Below are 17386 nucleotides of genomic sequence, written 5' to 3' on the forward strand. Positions count from 1 at the left end.
TTGTAATTTATGGAATGTGTACTCTTCTCAAATTGCAGCGAACATTTACCAAGCTGGAACAAAGTCTCAACTGATTTCCAGGCCTGAAATCATATTGAATTCATTTTCTGTCACTGGCAGAATTAAAAGAGAAATCAGACAAAAGAAAGCACTAACTACAAAATTCCCAAGAATTTGACTACTATTCAATATTTTGCTAAGTTGTTTCTGGGTACAAGAAAAATTAAAATAGAAAATTTGTAATTCTTAAATTTTAAGGAAAATGAAACATTAATATATGCACTGAAGATAAATCCAGCTTTAGATAAAGGGTTTTGTCTTAAATGTACATATTATAAAAGACTAAGTGTTAAAAATCAGTGTGTTAAGCATTGCCCCCTAAGATTGAGAACGGCTACAAGAAAGTAAACCCTGGTGAAATAACAAAAAGAAAAACAAATAATCTTTGAAAAATGCTAACAATAAATAAAATTAACTAAAAGTTGGATTCTAAGCGAATAAAACGGATAAAGCCAGATAGGGTTCCATAACTAATGACAGAGGAGGCATGCCCTCGGTCCTACCAGCCTCACAAAGAGCATGAGCCTCTGTTCTGAACAACCCTATGGTTGAAATTTAAGATTTCAAATTATATGACAAAATCCCTTGAAATTTGTTTTTAAAAAAACAAGCTAGTAATTAAGAACATGCATATCTTTTGAAAAACAAAAGTGTGACTTAAACAAAGAAATTCTTAGTAATTTAAGAAAGTAACAACACAAATTTTTCAAAAGGAGTTTCCCAAAGAATAAAAGAAGATAATAATTCCTAGGGACATTCACACCAAAACTTGAGGGAGCTATTATGTAAAAAGAAAATTACAGGATAATTTTTTCTCATAAATTTCAACATAAACCTCTCAGACAAAGTATCAGCAAATCTATTTCAGTGATTTATCAAAATTATAAATTTGTATTTAGACCAGAAAGTAGCATTTCAACTCAATCACCACATTAGAAGAATGAAGATCAGAAAATCTAAGGTCATGTCCATGAAGGCATTTGACCGAGATCCAACCTTCACCCAAGACTGAGAGTCACAGAAACCCAAGGAGTGGGGGGATTGTTTTAATCTCACAGAATGCACCAGTCAACAGTGGACAAGAGCAAGATAACGAGAGTGAGGCAAACTGATAGTGAGTATCAGAACGGAAAGTGATACCTGGTCTCTCACACACAGTTAAGTCAGAGCTGGATCTTTAGCCCAAGAGTAGGAGCTCAAAGTATATCACTTATAGATATAAACATGGAATATATCTATGACCATGGAGGAGGCAGAGGCTGACTTCTTAACAAGCTGAAAAAAAAATAACTTAAAAGAAAAATAATTGTAACAGATTTTGTTAAAATTAAAAGTCATTGCTTATCAAGAACTGTCATGGGAGAAATGAAAAGGCATGCTAGAGACTGGGAAAAGGATTAGTCTTACATCTATTCAATGTAACCAGTGTGTGGAGTGTTCACTTAGAAAGGTTACTTACAAATGAACAAGGAAAGAAAAATAAACAGGCAAAAGATTTAAACAAACAGTAAAGAATGGCCAGTTATACATGAAAAGATGTCTCACGCCATAAACTAGGGAAATGAAAATTAAAAGTATTTTTTGACTCCTCTTTTTTCTCATAGTATATCTAAAGTGAACACAATGACACTCGTGTTAAGAATGGGGGGCAGATGTAACTCCCAGTCTTTGCTGGTGGACTTCATGTAAAATGGCCCAGATGCTTTGGCAAGTGACATTCTTGTTTGCTGTAAGAAGTGGTTTTATTTATGTAGATCAAAAGATTCCTCCTTTGTTTAAGCTAGTTCAAATTAAGACTCCCTAGCTGGTAGTCAGTGAAGACTGCTGATAGACCATGTAAGACATACTGCCATGCCACTGGCTGTGTGACAGTGTGATCTGGCCAAGATGGAGCCAGGACTGCTTAACCATGGGTAGTTAGGAAAAGGGCTAAATTGTCTTGCTCTGACACAAGTGACCAGCAATTCTGACCTGTGACCCAGATGTCATGGCTAACTCTATTCTGGCTGTATACTTAAATTTTCACTCCACAGTGTCATCTGCATATTTCAAAAGACAGCAGTCTACATGACTATAAGTTAAATATTAGAAAAACACAATATGTAATTTCCTGACTAATTATGGGATGTGGCTATCAAGAAAATGTTAGTGGCAACAGAGACAGTACAGGATTTATGTGAGGTGTTAAAAGACTATCGGGCACATAACAAGAATATTTTGAACTGGGATTTACATAGATTTAAAAATGGTGAACAAATGCAGTCACAAGTCAAGTGAAAAGCACATGGGGGTAAACACTACCTTCAAGTTTTCATATACATATAAATAACCTCCACCCATCACTGTTGTCTTGCGAGTGTAGGTTCCCTCTTGAGTCTTATGCTTTCAGCGTGGGGCAGCCTACCAGGGAGGAATTCTCTAAGACGGCATCATTTCTGGTGGAAACATTCAGATCTTGGCTCTTTTTTTATCTTAACCTAAGCTCACCTTAGTTCCCTCATTTTTCTACTCGCCCCTTCTTGCTATGTAGAACTAAAATTAAGGGAAAGAGAATGAGGCATACCGGTATCGTAAGTCACGACGAGTTTTCCATTGTGATTGCCGACGGTCTGGGGCTCAAAGTCCACTTCCAGCTGCATTGACTCTCCCACATTAAGAATCCCGGATGTTGGCTCTATGGAGAAAGGCCTGCAAAACATGTGGTGGCACCATCAGAACATATTTCCAATGACTGGCACGAGGGGAGGAGATCTTCAGATAGCTCCCATACAGCTATCTGGTCCAGAATTGCAGCATGACTTCTCCACTGATGGGCAAAGAGCAGGTTTTTTTGTTTTGTTTTGTTTTTTGTTTTTGTTCTTGTCTTTCTCCTCAATATATGTTTTTATTTAAATTAGAAACATGCATGCTTCACCTGTCAATCCCAGCTCCCTCTCCCACTCCTCCTCCCTTGTCCCTCCACCAGTCCCCCCAGTCTCCCACCCAATCCCCATATCATTCCCCAGGAAGGGTGAGGCCCTCCTTGGGGGAATCTGGGCAAGGAGCAGTTTTAATGTTAAAGTGACAGTAACAGATCAGCAAGGCAAGAGACTGAACAGGTACAGTCACGTTCCTGTTTGTGTTCTTGCTCTTCAGACGTCTTTTTCATTTGTGGGGTGTTCCTGCTGGGAATAAAGTGGTTAAAAGCCAATACTGCCCTCAAGACTCAGAGATTGCAATAGTGGATAGTCAGTTACTTGAAAAAGAATCCTGCCTTCCTAGGCCAAAAGTCAAGTGTGGTGTGAGCTCAGAGGAGAGTGGGTCATCATAGTGGAAAACTGTATCCGACTCCCCAGAGGAAAGCTTACCAAGGTTTTATTTTAAGGGGATGGGAGAAATGGAGGGAACTTCAAGAGGTGATGCAACATCTAGGGTTCTTAACAGCTGCTACCATCTCCAGGAAGTCAAGAGAAATGAGGCATCCTCAGAGATGGCTGCCTATGAGCTCAAAGAGGCAGCTATCCTGGAAACTGTGCAGTAACAGTAATAACAATGTGATAGTTGATCTCATTGTCAAGTCGACTGAGGTTTTAAGTCACCTCGGAGACCACTGAGGTACACTTCTGGGTAAGTCTGTGAGACCAATGGCGAAAGGCCTGGCCTAAATGCAGGTGCCACCATCCTATGAGCTAGGAAGCCGGATGGAATAAAGAGGAAAAAAGGAAAAAAGCCAGCAAGGCATCTACCATGCTGTCAAATGCCCTGCTGCTCCCTACCCTCTCTGCCATAATGTAATTGAGGTAAAAAATCAGTTCTTCCTGCCTTAAATTATTTCTGGTGGGTGTTTTGTGATAACTTCATGAAATGTAACTGATACAAAAATCTTGATCCCCTCACCTCGCCCTCTGTCTGATCGCTTATCCCAGGTTCCTATTGACTGAATCCAACCAGAAACCAAAAGGCCTACTGAGCCATAAACACAGAGGTCAGCTTCCTGGGCATTTGCAGGTGGAAGAAGGAAGAAAATACAGTTAGAAGGTGAATAGGGCAAGTTCTCCATCTTGAAAATAGAGCTGGAGTTTCAGATGCTGTGAGACACGAGGGTGGGTTTGAGCAGTGCGAGATAGTTTCACTCAGTGGTCCTGGAATGGGATAGTAAGATGCCCCTGTTATGAAACACCTTCAACAACTCATGGAGCTCTTCCTTCTAAACAGGAAATCCGGCCCATTTAATTATTTTCATGGTCCATTTCACATCTTTAAATTGCTAGTTTTTCAAAGTGATGTGTTGGGCAATGCAGCTGGCAGGCTAAGCACTTACTTCTACTATAACAGTGTTTAGAGTCATCACCCCTTAAATCTGTCTGTAGATAACGAGCGTAGTTTCAGAGAGCTAAAGCTTCCTGCCTTGAGGGTACAGAGCAGTGGTACCTGAGATTCCTCACTGGGACCTCCGTGGTCTCCGGTGACAATGCCTGCTCCCTTTCTGTTGTCGAGTTTCGATCTCTTCTCCCATTCCCTGATCTTCCTCCTTCCTTTCTCTCTCCTTTCCTAGTAGTCAAGATACCAACTCTCCAGTGATCCCTTGGTACCACTTTAGGGTAACCTGGAGTTGCTGCCAATCATTCAGATGACTGAATGAGTTCAAACTCTGGCTATGCCATGACCTTGAACTAGTTATTTAAAATCCGTTTTCTCATCTAGAAAGTGGGTCAAGACAGCACCTGTCTCGTACATAAGCTTACAGTGTGGAGTAAATGGGTAAAGTGTTTGGGATAATGCTGGCTCACAGGAGTATTGTACAGTGCATATGCTTATTGCTCTTGCTATTTTATCTTCAACAAGGATGCTGGAGGAGGACCCTAAAGATACACTCAGCTGTTCAGTTCATTTCAAGCTTCTATCTCTGTCCCTTTTGCCCTAATTCAGCTCTGGGGAGATTGTAACACACCACATATATCACAACTCATTAGTCTCCTGCTCAAACACCATCTATGCAATTAAGTCCAAACCCTCAGAACTCAAAGTCACACACAATCTGTTCCCACCCAGGTTTTGCATCTTTATTATGCACACACGTGTATCTAACCCCCCTATACACCTGTCATTCTCCCAGCTAGTTGTGATGGGGGAGGTGGGAGGCCTTGATCTCTTTACCCACCAAGTCCCCCAAGTACTGTACCTGTTGTGAACAAACAGACTGTGCCTCCTGTATAGATGACCTGCAACTGCCAGGCTCCTATGAGAAAATATACAGCTTCCCCTCATGTGACACTCCTTTGGCTATCAGTGATCGCAGTGCAGATTCAAAGTCACTGCTGACATAGAAGGCTGCATGTCTGGGGACCTGCTGGTCTGCACAGGGTACAGCTCCTGAAAATTCCAGTTGCCTTCTTTCCTCTGAAGTGTGCTTAGATATTGAGAGGAGCAGCCATGGGAGTTAATTTTGGTGCAAGGCAAACTGCAGGAAGAAGCAGGAAGGCTAGGGCATGCACTCCATCCTGGGGCTGCTCTACACACACAGACCTTGTAAATCATTCAAAATGCCTTGAGAAAGTAGGTGACACATTTGACTTTTAAATGTGACAAAGCAGGTGCCCCCTAAGGGTGAGCAATTTGCCTAAAGTTGTCCAACTAAGGCAGAAATGGAGAGGAGAGCAAGAGTTACCTCCAGGCTGTGTACTTTCTGCCCACCCCAAGCCTCTTTGTGCCAGAGGGAGTCTTGTATGCACATTGAAATTTTCGTCTCTGCCACCCACACCACCCTTTAACCACAGGACTGTACAGAAGAGGTGGTTGGATGGAATTACAATAAAACCCAGGGCCTTGCACATGCTAGACCAGTACTGAGCTGTGATGGGGGAAGCCTTCTGTACATGTTTCTCTTATTGGTTGATGAATAAAACACTGTTGGCCAATAGGGAAGCAAGATAGGTGGAACTAGGAGACAAGGAGGATCTGGGAGGTGTAGGCACAGCGGTCATGATGTAGTATGCAAGAGGAGTAACATGTCTCTGGACATTTCTCTGGTAAGAGAAGACCACATGTTAATAAATGGATTAGTAGTTATGGGTTAGAAATTAAGTCAGAGCTAGCCAATAAGAAGCCCCAGACATTGGCCAGCAGTTTCATAATTAATATAGTGTCTCGTGTGTTATTTGGGGACTCTGAGGCAGCTGGGGAACCGGGTGGAATCTGGTAATAAATTGCTCATTTAACTTGTGTGAACATGCTGCCTTGATAGTCACCTGGTGACTGTGAATGAAGACCTCACTTGTGCACCCCGCCCGCACTTGTAGCACTGACTGTGCCCATTTGGGTGTGGTCATGGGTGAGGATGTGACAGGAAGTGAATTTAGGTCTGGGGTTCAGGCAGGTGGCTCTTTCTTGCATCTGGTTGGCTCACAGGGAGCAGCCTGAGCGGATCCCTAGAGCAGGAACCTGTGGCGGTCATCTGCTTCGTGTGTAAGTGACTTCTCCCCGAAATAAATTATATTTAATATTTAAACCTAGTCCCATGGATCATTATCCCGTGCCTCAGCATCTGGCACCCAATGTGGGGCATGAACTCCCACTTAAAACCTAACAAAAAACTTTTAAAAAGGATTTTAGAAACAAAAGAACAGAGACAAGCAAGGCTTCTTGGTAGCAGCATTTCTCTTGGGCAGGCTCTGTTTTGCTAGAGACAAGTAGAGACTCACTGTGACTCCTTTAAGAGTGTTTTCCTAATTTGCATAAGCAGTGAAAAAACCTGAATACAGCCCTTTTAGCAATGCTGTTTAGACTTGAGAAAAAATAAAAATAAAGTAGCTGGGCAATGGTGACACATGTCTTTAATCCCAAACCTCCAGAGGCAGGGACAGGCAGATTTCTATAATTTAAGGCCAGCCTGATGTACACAGTAAAATTCAAGACAGGAAAAAAATAAAATAATGCTGTCTCATAAAAGGAAAAGTAATAATAAAGAAATAGAGTTATAATAAATAAATAATTAAGCCACATAAAAATGGAAAATACACAGAGAGTTTGGATACTATATGTTATTATGTTATCTTTAAAATTTTTAATTGCTGAGAAAGGAACAACTACTAAAAGACATTTAATTATAAATGCTGCTATATTAATCTAACTTATGTATTTCAAAAAATGCTTTGACTTCAAAATTTAAGTCTAAGGACAGGTTACTTGGGAAAAGAGTTTCTTCTTTTGTTTCCACAGAAAATAGAAAGGTATGGATTCCTTCTAGACTAATATGGTTTGATGAAGCAAGACCCCCAGAAAGAGTGGCCCAGCTGACCCAACATCTAAAACAGCTGAGACGATGCAGCCTTGCAGACTACAAAAATAAGACTACTTGGCCATTTTTCTGTGTTTTGTCATGATCCCCATGGTATAAACCGCACCAACAACCAGCAGGAAGTAGTTTCCCAAATATTGTTTATAAATGTTTGTTTTCATTTAAATGGAGTTGGTTATAAATGGATAACAGTCACAACCAATCTCTTTTTAAAGGTAAAAGGGAGATTATGGTATAGAAATGAATACTTTGTATTGAAATGGATTTTCATTTATTGATACAAATTTAGGGTCAATTTTGTGATATGTATATTTCTTCTCTTTTTTAGGTATTGTGTTTGTATAGCTCATTTAAAAATGTAATGTATAATTAAATGCAGATCATAAATAGTTACCTATAATAGTCAAAACTTATAGTTAGGTTACTTAGGCTTTCTAGATATATAGATATATTTCAATTGGATAGGCATCCTTCAAACCTTTCAAAGACCTACAGAATATGGCGTTCAAAATGGTTTAGGGTTTTTCGTGACAGCGAGACACAGCTGCTCCTCGCGACACCAACTGCGTCAGAAGGGAAGATAGACATAAAAGAAATTCGTTATGGAGTTTGCTTCCAATATGGCAAGACTAGCCATCTGAGCAAGAAATTGCTCTTGTCTGAACTGTTTGACTTTATGCTGTATAAAATGGACATGCAGGACCCACAGGAAAGTGACTGTTGAAACAAGATAGACATTGCTACAGGGCTCCTGCTTCATGGAAGAGTCTGCCAGACATCCTACAGGACACAGAGAAAAGTGACTGACAAACTGCCAATACGGGCAGACAGTTTAAAGTTTCCTGCTTTGCTGAGGAGTCTGCCAGACACATTATGGCCTATGAGCTGAAGGAACATTACAGAAGAACTTCAGGTGACTGACCAGGCAGCAATTGTCTCTGTCAATTCTAGAGTTTATATATTACCCTTCTGTGTCTCTGATGGAGTTGAAGGCAGATAGTCATGGTTATAGTTTTCCTTAGTTATGATAAAATATAAATTACATACAAGACTTTAGATTCACAAAGATAGGATAGATAAAATATTTTTTAAATCTTGCTAAATGTTATTGGACTAAATATTGTAATTATAGTTCTTCCTTAATAACTATTTTATTATGTATAATTTGATTATGTTAAAGTTAAAGAGCTGCATCCCTAGCCCATAGTCAAATTGTAAAGGCCAATAGAATATTTACCATATTGAATTAATTTCTGTAATGTCTTGGAATAGAAAAGGAGTAAACTTCTGGTAGCCAAGGAATTCTTCCTTTAGGAAAGATGGTGAGCCTTCCAAGCCCCAAGGTCCTTTCCTCCCTTCTGGCTCAGTAAGACTCTGACCACAGAGGATGGGGCCCCATTTTCTGACTCTGAGAGTAACATGGCAGTGACTTCTACCTTTGCCTCTCCACTTGATGCTATCTCTCTGATGCTGCACTTTCATTCTCCTTTCAAATACATCTGGGTAGCAAAAGAACATTTTGAAATGAATTGGATGTCATCCTATAGCAGAACCTCAGCTAATTTTCTACAGAGAAGGTGACTCCAGGGTCATGTCTCTAGGACCTGCAAGAGTCCAAATTCTATAGAGAGGTAATGGATACTTTCCCTGCGTGCTAATTGCTAGTTTTAAATGAGACTAAACTTCTTCAGCAGTAAGAAGAGTCACCTGGGATCACGCTCGCCTCTTGGAGCTGCCCAAGCTCTCTCAATATATCAGATGCTAATTGGGCAGAGTGCGTTAGGCTCTGATGCCTAATCACTGCCTGTAATTTGATTTTGCACTTCATTTTACTAGAGGCCTTGAGGCTGAACTGCCTGCAAAGGATCAAGTGTCAGAAAACACTCTTACAAAGAAGTGAAGAGGAGCAATCCTCCAGGGCCTAAAGCGGGTTCTGTGTATTAAACTGTTTGGTTTTGATATGACACCCTCATTAATATCAAATTCTTAATTTTGGAAGGAATTTGGTCTCCTGAAAAGTCATGAATCCGGTCTTGGTATATTAAATAGTGAATATCATGTTCGTGCCTTTTCTCCCCATGGTCTCTCTGATATTTCACTTCCAACTTGAACTTTTGGGTCTTTAAGTTGCTTCTCAATCCTCTGGCATCCACTTCCCAGTATTAAACCACTTTGACAGTCAATGCTATTGCATGACCTGCGAGAGTTCTAGGATAAATCTGTAATAAAGCTGGATGGCAATTGTTTATGTTCTTTGTATATTTTCTAGCATATCATCTCAGCCCCTTGTATTAGTGCAGGAACCATCATACCCATTTTATAGTCCTTGGAACATGTTTAAGTTATTGTGGAAGTTTGCAACTGCAGCTTTGCCTCTGTGATATATTGTTGGTTGGGCATCTTATAAACATTTATTGAGCACTTATTTATTCTAGACATTGGCTAGATGCTGAGCACATACCGGTGAAAGAGTTAGATACAACTCTTTGAGAAGCCCGCATTCTAATGAGGGTCTCAGATATGTGAGGAAATTTTTCTTCTTATCATTTCTATCTGAACTATCTTATAAATTAGTGAAATAATTGTTTAAGTGAGAACAAAAGCAAGATCTTTTTATCAGAATTTCCCATGAGATATTGTTTCCTTTGTATAATAAACCTAAAAGAGTTCCGACCAGGAGACGGGGCTTTAGAGTTTATATTCCCCAAGTGTTCCTGCTTCTACCTCTACTGTATCCATTAGGAATCGTGTTGACAGAAGCACTGTCTGGGAGACAGACCACATGGGTGGGTTTTAGAAAGGACACCTGTGAGGGGATCTCTGCAGAGATTCTGATCCACAGATCCAACAACAAATTACAAATCAGACCACGTCCCTCCTACTGCAGTCATGAGGTGCCTCGGCTGCAAACAACAGAAGCCAAATGTAGCTAATTCAGAAAAGAGACTGCCGGAAGGATTTGGTACAGTTCACTGCACTGGCAATGTGGTTAGAAATCATCAATTTTGTGGGTAGGCACAAAGGTACAATTCATAAAGAATGTGAAGAGGAAAACAACAGAATTTGCAAAGTAGGGATTTGAGAGACTTGACTACCCAAAAGATGGGCAAAGTGGGAAACCTGCCTTAGCACAGTGAGGGGTGGATAACAGCAGTTAGACGTTACCATCCTTAGACTGGAAGCGAAAGGAAGAGGTAGTGACTCTGTCATCAGATCCTGGGGGCCAGGAGAAGTTGGAACCATGGCAGGCCAGTCTGATGGCAGCTCAGACCGCAGTGAAGACAGGGCTCAGCTGAGGATGGAGAGGAAGGAGAAACACCTGGCTCCCTTCTTCCTGTCCTTTAGTCTCTTCTTCTGATGACCCATGGTCAGACACAGGGGAATCTAGTGATGCAAGAGACTAGGAATGTCATTATCCGAATGGTGATGAAAGCCACACAGGAGAACAGTAAACAAGCCCAAAGTACAGAGAGAGAGAGAGAGAGAGAGAGAGAGAGAGAGAGAGAGAGAGAGAGAGAGAGAGAGAGAGAGAGAGAGTGCGTGTGCACCCCAATACAGCTTCAGTGTTAGCTTTCTTTGGAGACTTGAGAGGCCATTCCTTTCTCAAACCTTCAGCTGTAAAGCAGAAATGACGGAACACGGTTTCTAATGCTAAGCAGAAATGACAGAACACGGTTTCTAATGCTATGATCCAAGGTGGTCCCTGAGTTTGCTCCTCATTTAAACTCAGAATTATTATGTTAGGAAAATATGGTAATTTGTTCACAGCTAAATGGTTAAATAAACAGAAATGTTTTAAATATTTGTCAGCAATGTTACACCATTGAATGTAGATTTGTTTGCTTGCTTGGCATTTACATGTATCTGATATGTAAGAAATTGATAGGTGAAAAAGTTAAGAATCAGACAACTGATCCAAGATATTATTCTGCTTGCATTTGTTTTTCCATATTGGGTGACTTTTCTTCTACATACTAAAGTATCCATATAATAAGTTTTAAATTATATATGTGTGTGTTTCTGCAGGAACTTACGTGCACCATAAGTGTGCAAGAGTCCACAGAGCCCGGAAGAGGGTGTCAGATCCCTTAGAAATGGAGTGAGGGGTGGCTGTGTGCCTGAGGAATGAAACACTAATCCCTCTGGAAAGATGTGTCCTTCAAGCAGGGAAAGATTCCTGAGAACCCTAGACAAAGCCCTTCTGAAAGTAAACTCACGAAACATAGGTCTCCTGCCTCAATTCAGTCTTCAGTCTCTTCTCTGGGTGGTGGTTCTTGTGATGGTCCCACTGATGACCATCATTTTAAGACTTAGTTTAAATTGTGTGAATCTGTGTGTCGAGGAAGGGGTGGTATGGGCACATTTGTGCAGTGTCCAAGGGTAGTACACACTCTTAAACCTGGAGCCTTCTTTCTAACCCCTCAACTGCCATTCATATGCCCACAGCAAATGGTTCTTTTCAATCTTTAAAAGGTTTATTTATTTACTATTACTAGGGCATACATGTGTGCTTGTATGTCATGATATTCATGTGGAGGCCAGAGGACAACTATGGGGAATGGATTTTCTCACATTTACATAACTTCTAGCGATTGAGTCCAGGTTGCCAGGTTTATATGGTAAGTGCCTTTAGAAAGTCCCCTGAGGGCAGAGACAACATGATAAAAAAAAACTCAATAAATTTTCAGATTAAAATCAAACCCCATCACTTACTGCCCTCTCTTACATAGTTTTCTCATCTTCAAAGCCGGTAGAAACAGGCTGAGTTCTCTTTGCATACATCATTCTGAACTCTGTTCTATTTTTCTAGAATTCTGGTGGTTATACTGGGTCCTTCCAGTGAATCTAATTTGATCTGTTCCATTTATTTTTATTTATTTGTTTAAAGACAGGGTCTTTCTGCATAGCCCTGGCTGTTCTGGAACTCTCTATTAGGACAAGGCTGGCCTCAAACACACAGAGATATGCTTTGCCTCCACATCCCCAGTGATGGGATTAAAGGCCCGAACCACTACACACAGCCCAATCTGTCCCCCACATCCACCTATTTATTTATTTGGTTTTCAAGACAGAGTTTCTCTGTGTAACATCTCTGGCTGTCCTGAAACTCATTTTTCAGATCATGCTGACCTAGAACTCACAGAGACCCTCCTGCCTCTGCCTCCCAAGTGCTGAGATTAAAGGCTTACACTACCACCACTAGCAATCTGTCCCATTTTAAGGTCAGCTGATTAGCAGCCTTATTTGTACCTATAAATCCAGTTCCCTCTCACCATGTAACATTACAGAGTCACGGGTTTTGCGTATTGTTAGAACCTTTAAACCTGATGCCACACCCTGAATCAGGCTATACCTCCCTGAAGCTCTCTCTGGGACAAGAGTTAAGAAGCAGCTTGTTCTATGACTTGACAGTTTTCAATATATATAGTACCCGGACTTTCTATGCTCCTTGTAATACATGCTATGCTGAACTAAATCACATAATATGAAACTCCCTGTGACCCCTAAAAGATTATCAAAGTCAGACTTTTCCTTTGTTTAGGGGTTGGTACAGGAACTTCTCAGGAAGACTGCTTGGGGATTTGGTCCAGGGATGAAGGTTGCTTTTATGAGAAGGTTCTTCTGGCCTCCCCAACCATCCCTCTCATGGTGCTGCTCTCCTCTCTCTCTCTCTCTCTCTCTCTCTCTCTCTCTCTCTCTCTCTCTCTCTCTCTCTCTCTCTCTCTCTCTCTTCTCTCCCCCCATCTTTCTTTCTCTCCCCCACTTCAGGCTTTAAAGAGAAGCCTTGGCTCCATCCTGTTTAGATCTCTGAATTGTATGGTTTCTGTCTAATAGTCTGCCTTCCATCTTGAGGTCCCTTCATTGTGGTAAAACTCATTCCTGAAGGGAATCAATGTGTCAGCTTTCCTCTGAAAACCAAGTGTTTCAGCTTCTTTTATTTCTTTTAATAGAAATTAGAATATGAATATTGGGGGAACTAGTATTCTTTCTACCACCCTAGCATTAGATTACTTTAATTAAAAACAAAAGGACAAACAATTGTTATTTATACAGCACTTGCTATATTCCAGCAGTTTGGGTTTGTTAACTAATTTTGTCCTCAGTAAAACTCTATAAAGTGGCCACATCCCCCCATTTCTCAGATGAAAAAAAAAACTGAGGATCCTGAGTCAAGGAATATAGGCAACCCTATAGAAAATGAAAAGCCAAGGAGTGTGTTCCCCTCACAGGACTCCAGAAAGGATAATAGCCTGCAGATACCCACTGCAATGTGAGATTATCAACTTACATTGTTTGAAGTCACTAAACTTATGATAATCTGGTAGTGCCATCAATAGCAAAATAACTCAGTCAATTTCCCAAATTCTTAGTCAAAAAGTCTATGCTTACTTATAAATTCCCATGGGTCATCCTCTGTGTTAAAGTAGGTAAAATTTGGTAAGAAACGGATGGTAAACCTGGAATGTTCCATCCCTTCAGGATGAACAGATAGCCTGATCCACATCAATGAGGTCTCCCAGCTCTACACCTAAAGCTGTGACAAACAGTGCCACCCCCAATGCCATTCTAGCAAATTACTTGTGCCAGCTGGAATTAGCTGTAATCAATCAAAGGCAAGAGCTGCAGGAATACGTACCTGCGGGTTTTGAGGTGGAACACGGAGTCTTTGTTGCCAATGTTTCGGACCAGCAGAACCTTCTGGGTGCTGTACTTCACAGGGCAAGTGGGAAAGTTCAGCTCATCAGGGAAGTCCAGGATGGCTCGAGCACCTCTAGCTTTGATGGGCACAACAAACTTTTCTCTTTCGGTAATGCAGGTCAACATGTGGGCGTAATCCTGCCAGGAAGAGGTACAATCATTATTTGTGACCCAACTTGGTCAAGATCTCTGTAAAAGGAAACATAGGGTTTATATCAGGCACTGTGTATCCCTCTACAAACTTCTCTGGGCAAGTGGTAAGGTGTGATTTCACCGACATTCTTGCTGAGATGGAGAGGGTAGGTCAAGCAACAAAACCTATAAGCCAGTAGAGAAGCTTGTAGTTCATGGTTCTTAGATGGTTGGTAGGTAAGGTAGGAATGATGAAAGTCAAGGCACAGTATTCTTTAGATCAAAAGACTGCTACTAGTCCCTTGTGTCCTCCTTCTACAAGAAGTGTCCAAACCTTTGGCATTTTTAGACACTGTGGTCTAAATTGTGTTGGGGCGCATTCATAAGAGGTCTCTCAGAAAGCACAGAGTGTTTATGCTAAGTTAGATTAACAGAAGGGGAAGCCATCATCCATTCTGGACAAACATTTTCCAGTACATCTGTTTTGGAGTTACCTATGCTCCTGTAGGTAACCCATCTTGAAAAACTTGTTGGCTCCCCAGGTTATTCTTGGTGGAACTGTATTTTGATTTGCTGTTGGGATCTTATACGGATGGGATAGACTTTGCTAATGTCTTCCCAGGGAAGGACTTTTCGCAACCCACAGTCATTCTAGGATATGAGGGCCAGTGGCTACAGTTTAAGCACACCAGTATCTAAACCCTACTTATTCTCCCACCTCATGTGTTTGGATTAATGATACTGATGAACGGTCTCTTGACACTTATATTCTTTGCAATATGACCTTGCACTCACTCCTCTATCAGGAGGGGAGGGTATGGGGAGGCTATGGCTTCACCCCTTTCTCTGAACACTATAAAGTAGCTGTGTTAGTTTTGAGCTGAAGCTTTCATAAGTTCTGACATTTCTACTCTTGCTCTTGAGACCCTGCTACTGTCATGTGACAAGTCTGGTCTAGCCTACTGTAGGATGAGTTTAGCCTACCCAAGGCCAAACCAAACTAGCCTCAGGCAACAGAACTACAGATATGTGAGAGCACTCAGCCATGGAGAGCAGAGATGCTGCCTGGTGCAGAAGGTTGCCTGGTCAAGATCAGAAGAACAGACCTGATGAATCATAGTGTTGTGAGCAATGCTTACTCCTTTGGCTGCTATATTTGGAGTGCATTGTTATTACACAGCAACAGCTAACCGATACACAACCAAATTTGGATATCTTTCCTTGTGCAAAGACATTTGACCAGTAATTTTTAAAAAATGCTCAAACCCTAGACATCTTAGTTTTGAGTCTAAATACAACAGGAATACTGAATAAAATCACTCTTTGCCATCTCATTAAATAGAAATAGAACTCCCCCCCAGCACCAGCACCACAACAAAGAAAAAGTTAGATGAACCTTTGGTGATAAGTAAGTTAAGTATAAGAGATAAATGTGAACAGTCCCCTCAAGAGCTGGCCAGGAGCTTAGAAGTTAACATCAAAAGCATGTGCTGTCTAATCCAAGTCTGTTTTTCCTCGTCTTCAATTTTTGCATTATGCTGGTGTGTTTTAGCTGCTAGGCAGTCTTGATAAATGGAAAGCTGTTGGATTTTAAATGCCTTACAGCAATTATACAGTAAGTGGCATTCAGTGTAGAAGTGGATGACCTGAAGACATGGGGGACTAGTAGAAACCATTTAATCTAAAGAATATAGTGCCCACCTCGATTCCCAACCATCTGAGAAACATGAACTGCAAGCTTCTCTACTGACTTATAGGATTTGACACTTGACCTGCCCTACCTTCCCCCGCCTTAGCAAAAACAATGACGGTGAAAGAGCATCTCTGTTTGCCCCGAGAAGTTGTAGAGGAATACACTGAGATGTTTTGCACAGTGCCTGCCATACCCTAGTTTTCCTTTGCAGGGGTCTGTAAAAGGACCTTGTTGGTTTTATTCTTGTTTTTCTTTTCAACAAGTCTCTTTGGGCTTTGGGGACAGAGCAGGGATGGGAATGTCCAGCATACAGATTGACACAGATCAGTTGTGCCCTGGACTTCATGAAACAATGGGACAGGGAGGAGGCCGTGGGATTCCCCACTAGCCTAGTCATTCTGCTGAGGTTGTAAGTGTGCAGGTGCCTGGCAAAGGAAACAGACATGGCTACAACCTCTTGCCTTTACATGAGGATGGAAAAGAAATCAACACATGAATAATGCCTGTGGAATATACAATGCAATCCACTGTATAAATGTACTCATAATCATAAAGGCAAATTATAAACCTGTGGTTCTCTCTGCATCCTCCAATCCCCAGCCCCACACCCAGCTTCCCTTCTGACATCTCTCTGGATGGAAATACATCATGTCCCACACGAACCCCCCCCCTCCCGGATTAACACTACAGCATACGACACTGCATAAAACCCCTGCCAATGGGCAGGAGCGAGAGTTTAGGGCAGGAGTTGAGACCCAACCCATACTTTTGGACTTGACTGAACCAGCCCAGACTGTGGAGTTTTTCTTAATAGCCAGAAAGACTCCACAAAGCCTGAGTCCTGCTTCTGACCAGTCCACCCAAGCCAGCTCTAACACATCCTCTCAGGTTCAATGCTGACGTCTCCATCATTTGAGTGACCTTGAGCAGACCTTGAACATTCTAGATTCCCCTACTTTATTTTTGTACTCTTGTAGCACCTACCTACTGGCAAGAGATACCCCAAGAGCAACCAACTCCTGCCACCCTGATCCTAGCACAGCAGTTTTTCCTGAGCTAATGAGACCCTCCCCATTCAAGGTTCGTTTCCATCTGGCGGCCAGAGAGATCCAGTCAGGCAGACATCAGCTCAGACAGTGCCTCTGCTGAAAGTCTCCCCGGCTGAGGACTCCACAGTGAGGCCTCTGTCCTTTCCCCAGCCACATCTCCTGTCCTGCTCACTCATCTCTGCAGCAACAATCCCCCATTCCCACTCAGAGCCTTCGCACACCACGTTTGCCCCATTCACTCCTGACTTCCCTCTGGTTACTCTGGGAGCCTTTTCCTTCATCTCCATAGGACCTGTCCATTCTCTCACAGAGACCTTACTGTCTACTCCACCTAAGCTTAGCTCTTCCATATCACTGACTTCTAGGCATCCAACACTACACCACAGCTCAGACTTAGCAAACATTCAATGAGTATTTGTTGAATTAAGAGCAATCAGTGATACATTGGGTAGTGATAAATAAAAACTAAGTAAGTAA

The 17386-nt window shown here is 41.6% G+C and overlaps 1 protein-coding gene across 5 annotated transcripts in view; it reads right to left on the reverse strand.

Annotated features, from left to right (window-relative positions):
- Hydin (HYDIN axonemal central pair apparatus protein) overlaps positions 1–17386 on the reverse strand; it is a 352162-nt gene that overhangs the window by 279823 nt on the left and 54953 nt on the right. For all 5 annotated transcript variants that reach the window (XM_040736928.1, XM_040736948.1, XM_040736939.1 and 2 more), the window contains exons 7-8: positions 13974–14173; positions 2624–2748 (exon numbers count right to left, since the gene is read on the reverse strand). In XM_040736928.1, coding sequence (XP_040592862.1) covers positions 2624–2748; positions 13974–14173 — 325 coding nt within the window. The remainder of the gene's footprint in view (positions 1–2623; positions 2749–13973; positions 14174–17386) is intronic.

This window comes from Mesocricetus auratus, unplaced genomic scaffold (genome assembly GCF_017639785.1).
Source record: "Mesocricetus auratus isolate SY011 unplaced genomic scaffold, BCM_Maur_2.0 Super-Scaffold_6723, whole genome shotgun sequence".
NCBI classification, from domain to species: Eukaryota; Metazoa; Chordata; class Mammalia; order Rodentia; family Cricetidae; genus Mesocricetus; species Mesocricetus auratus.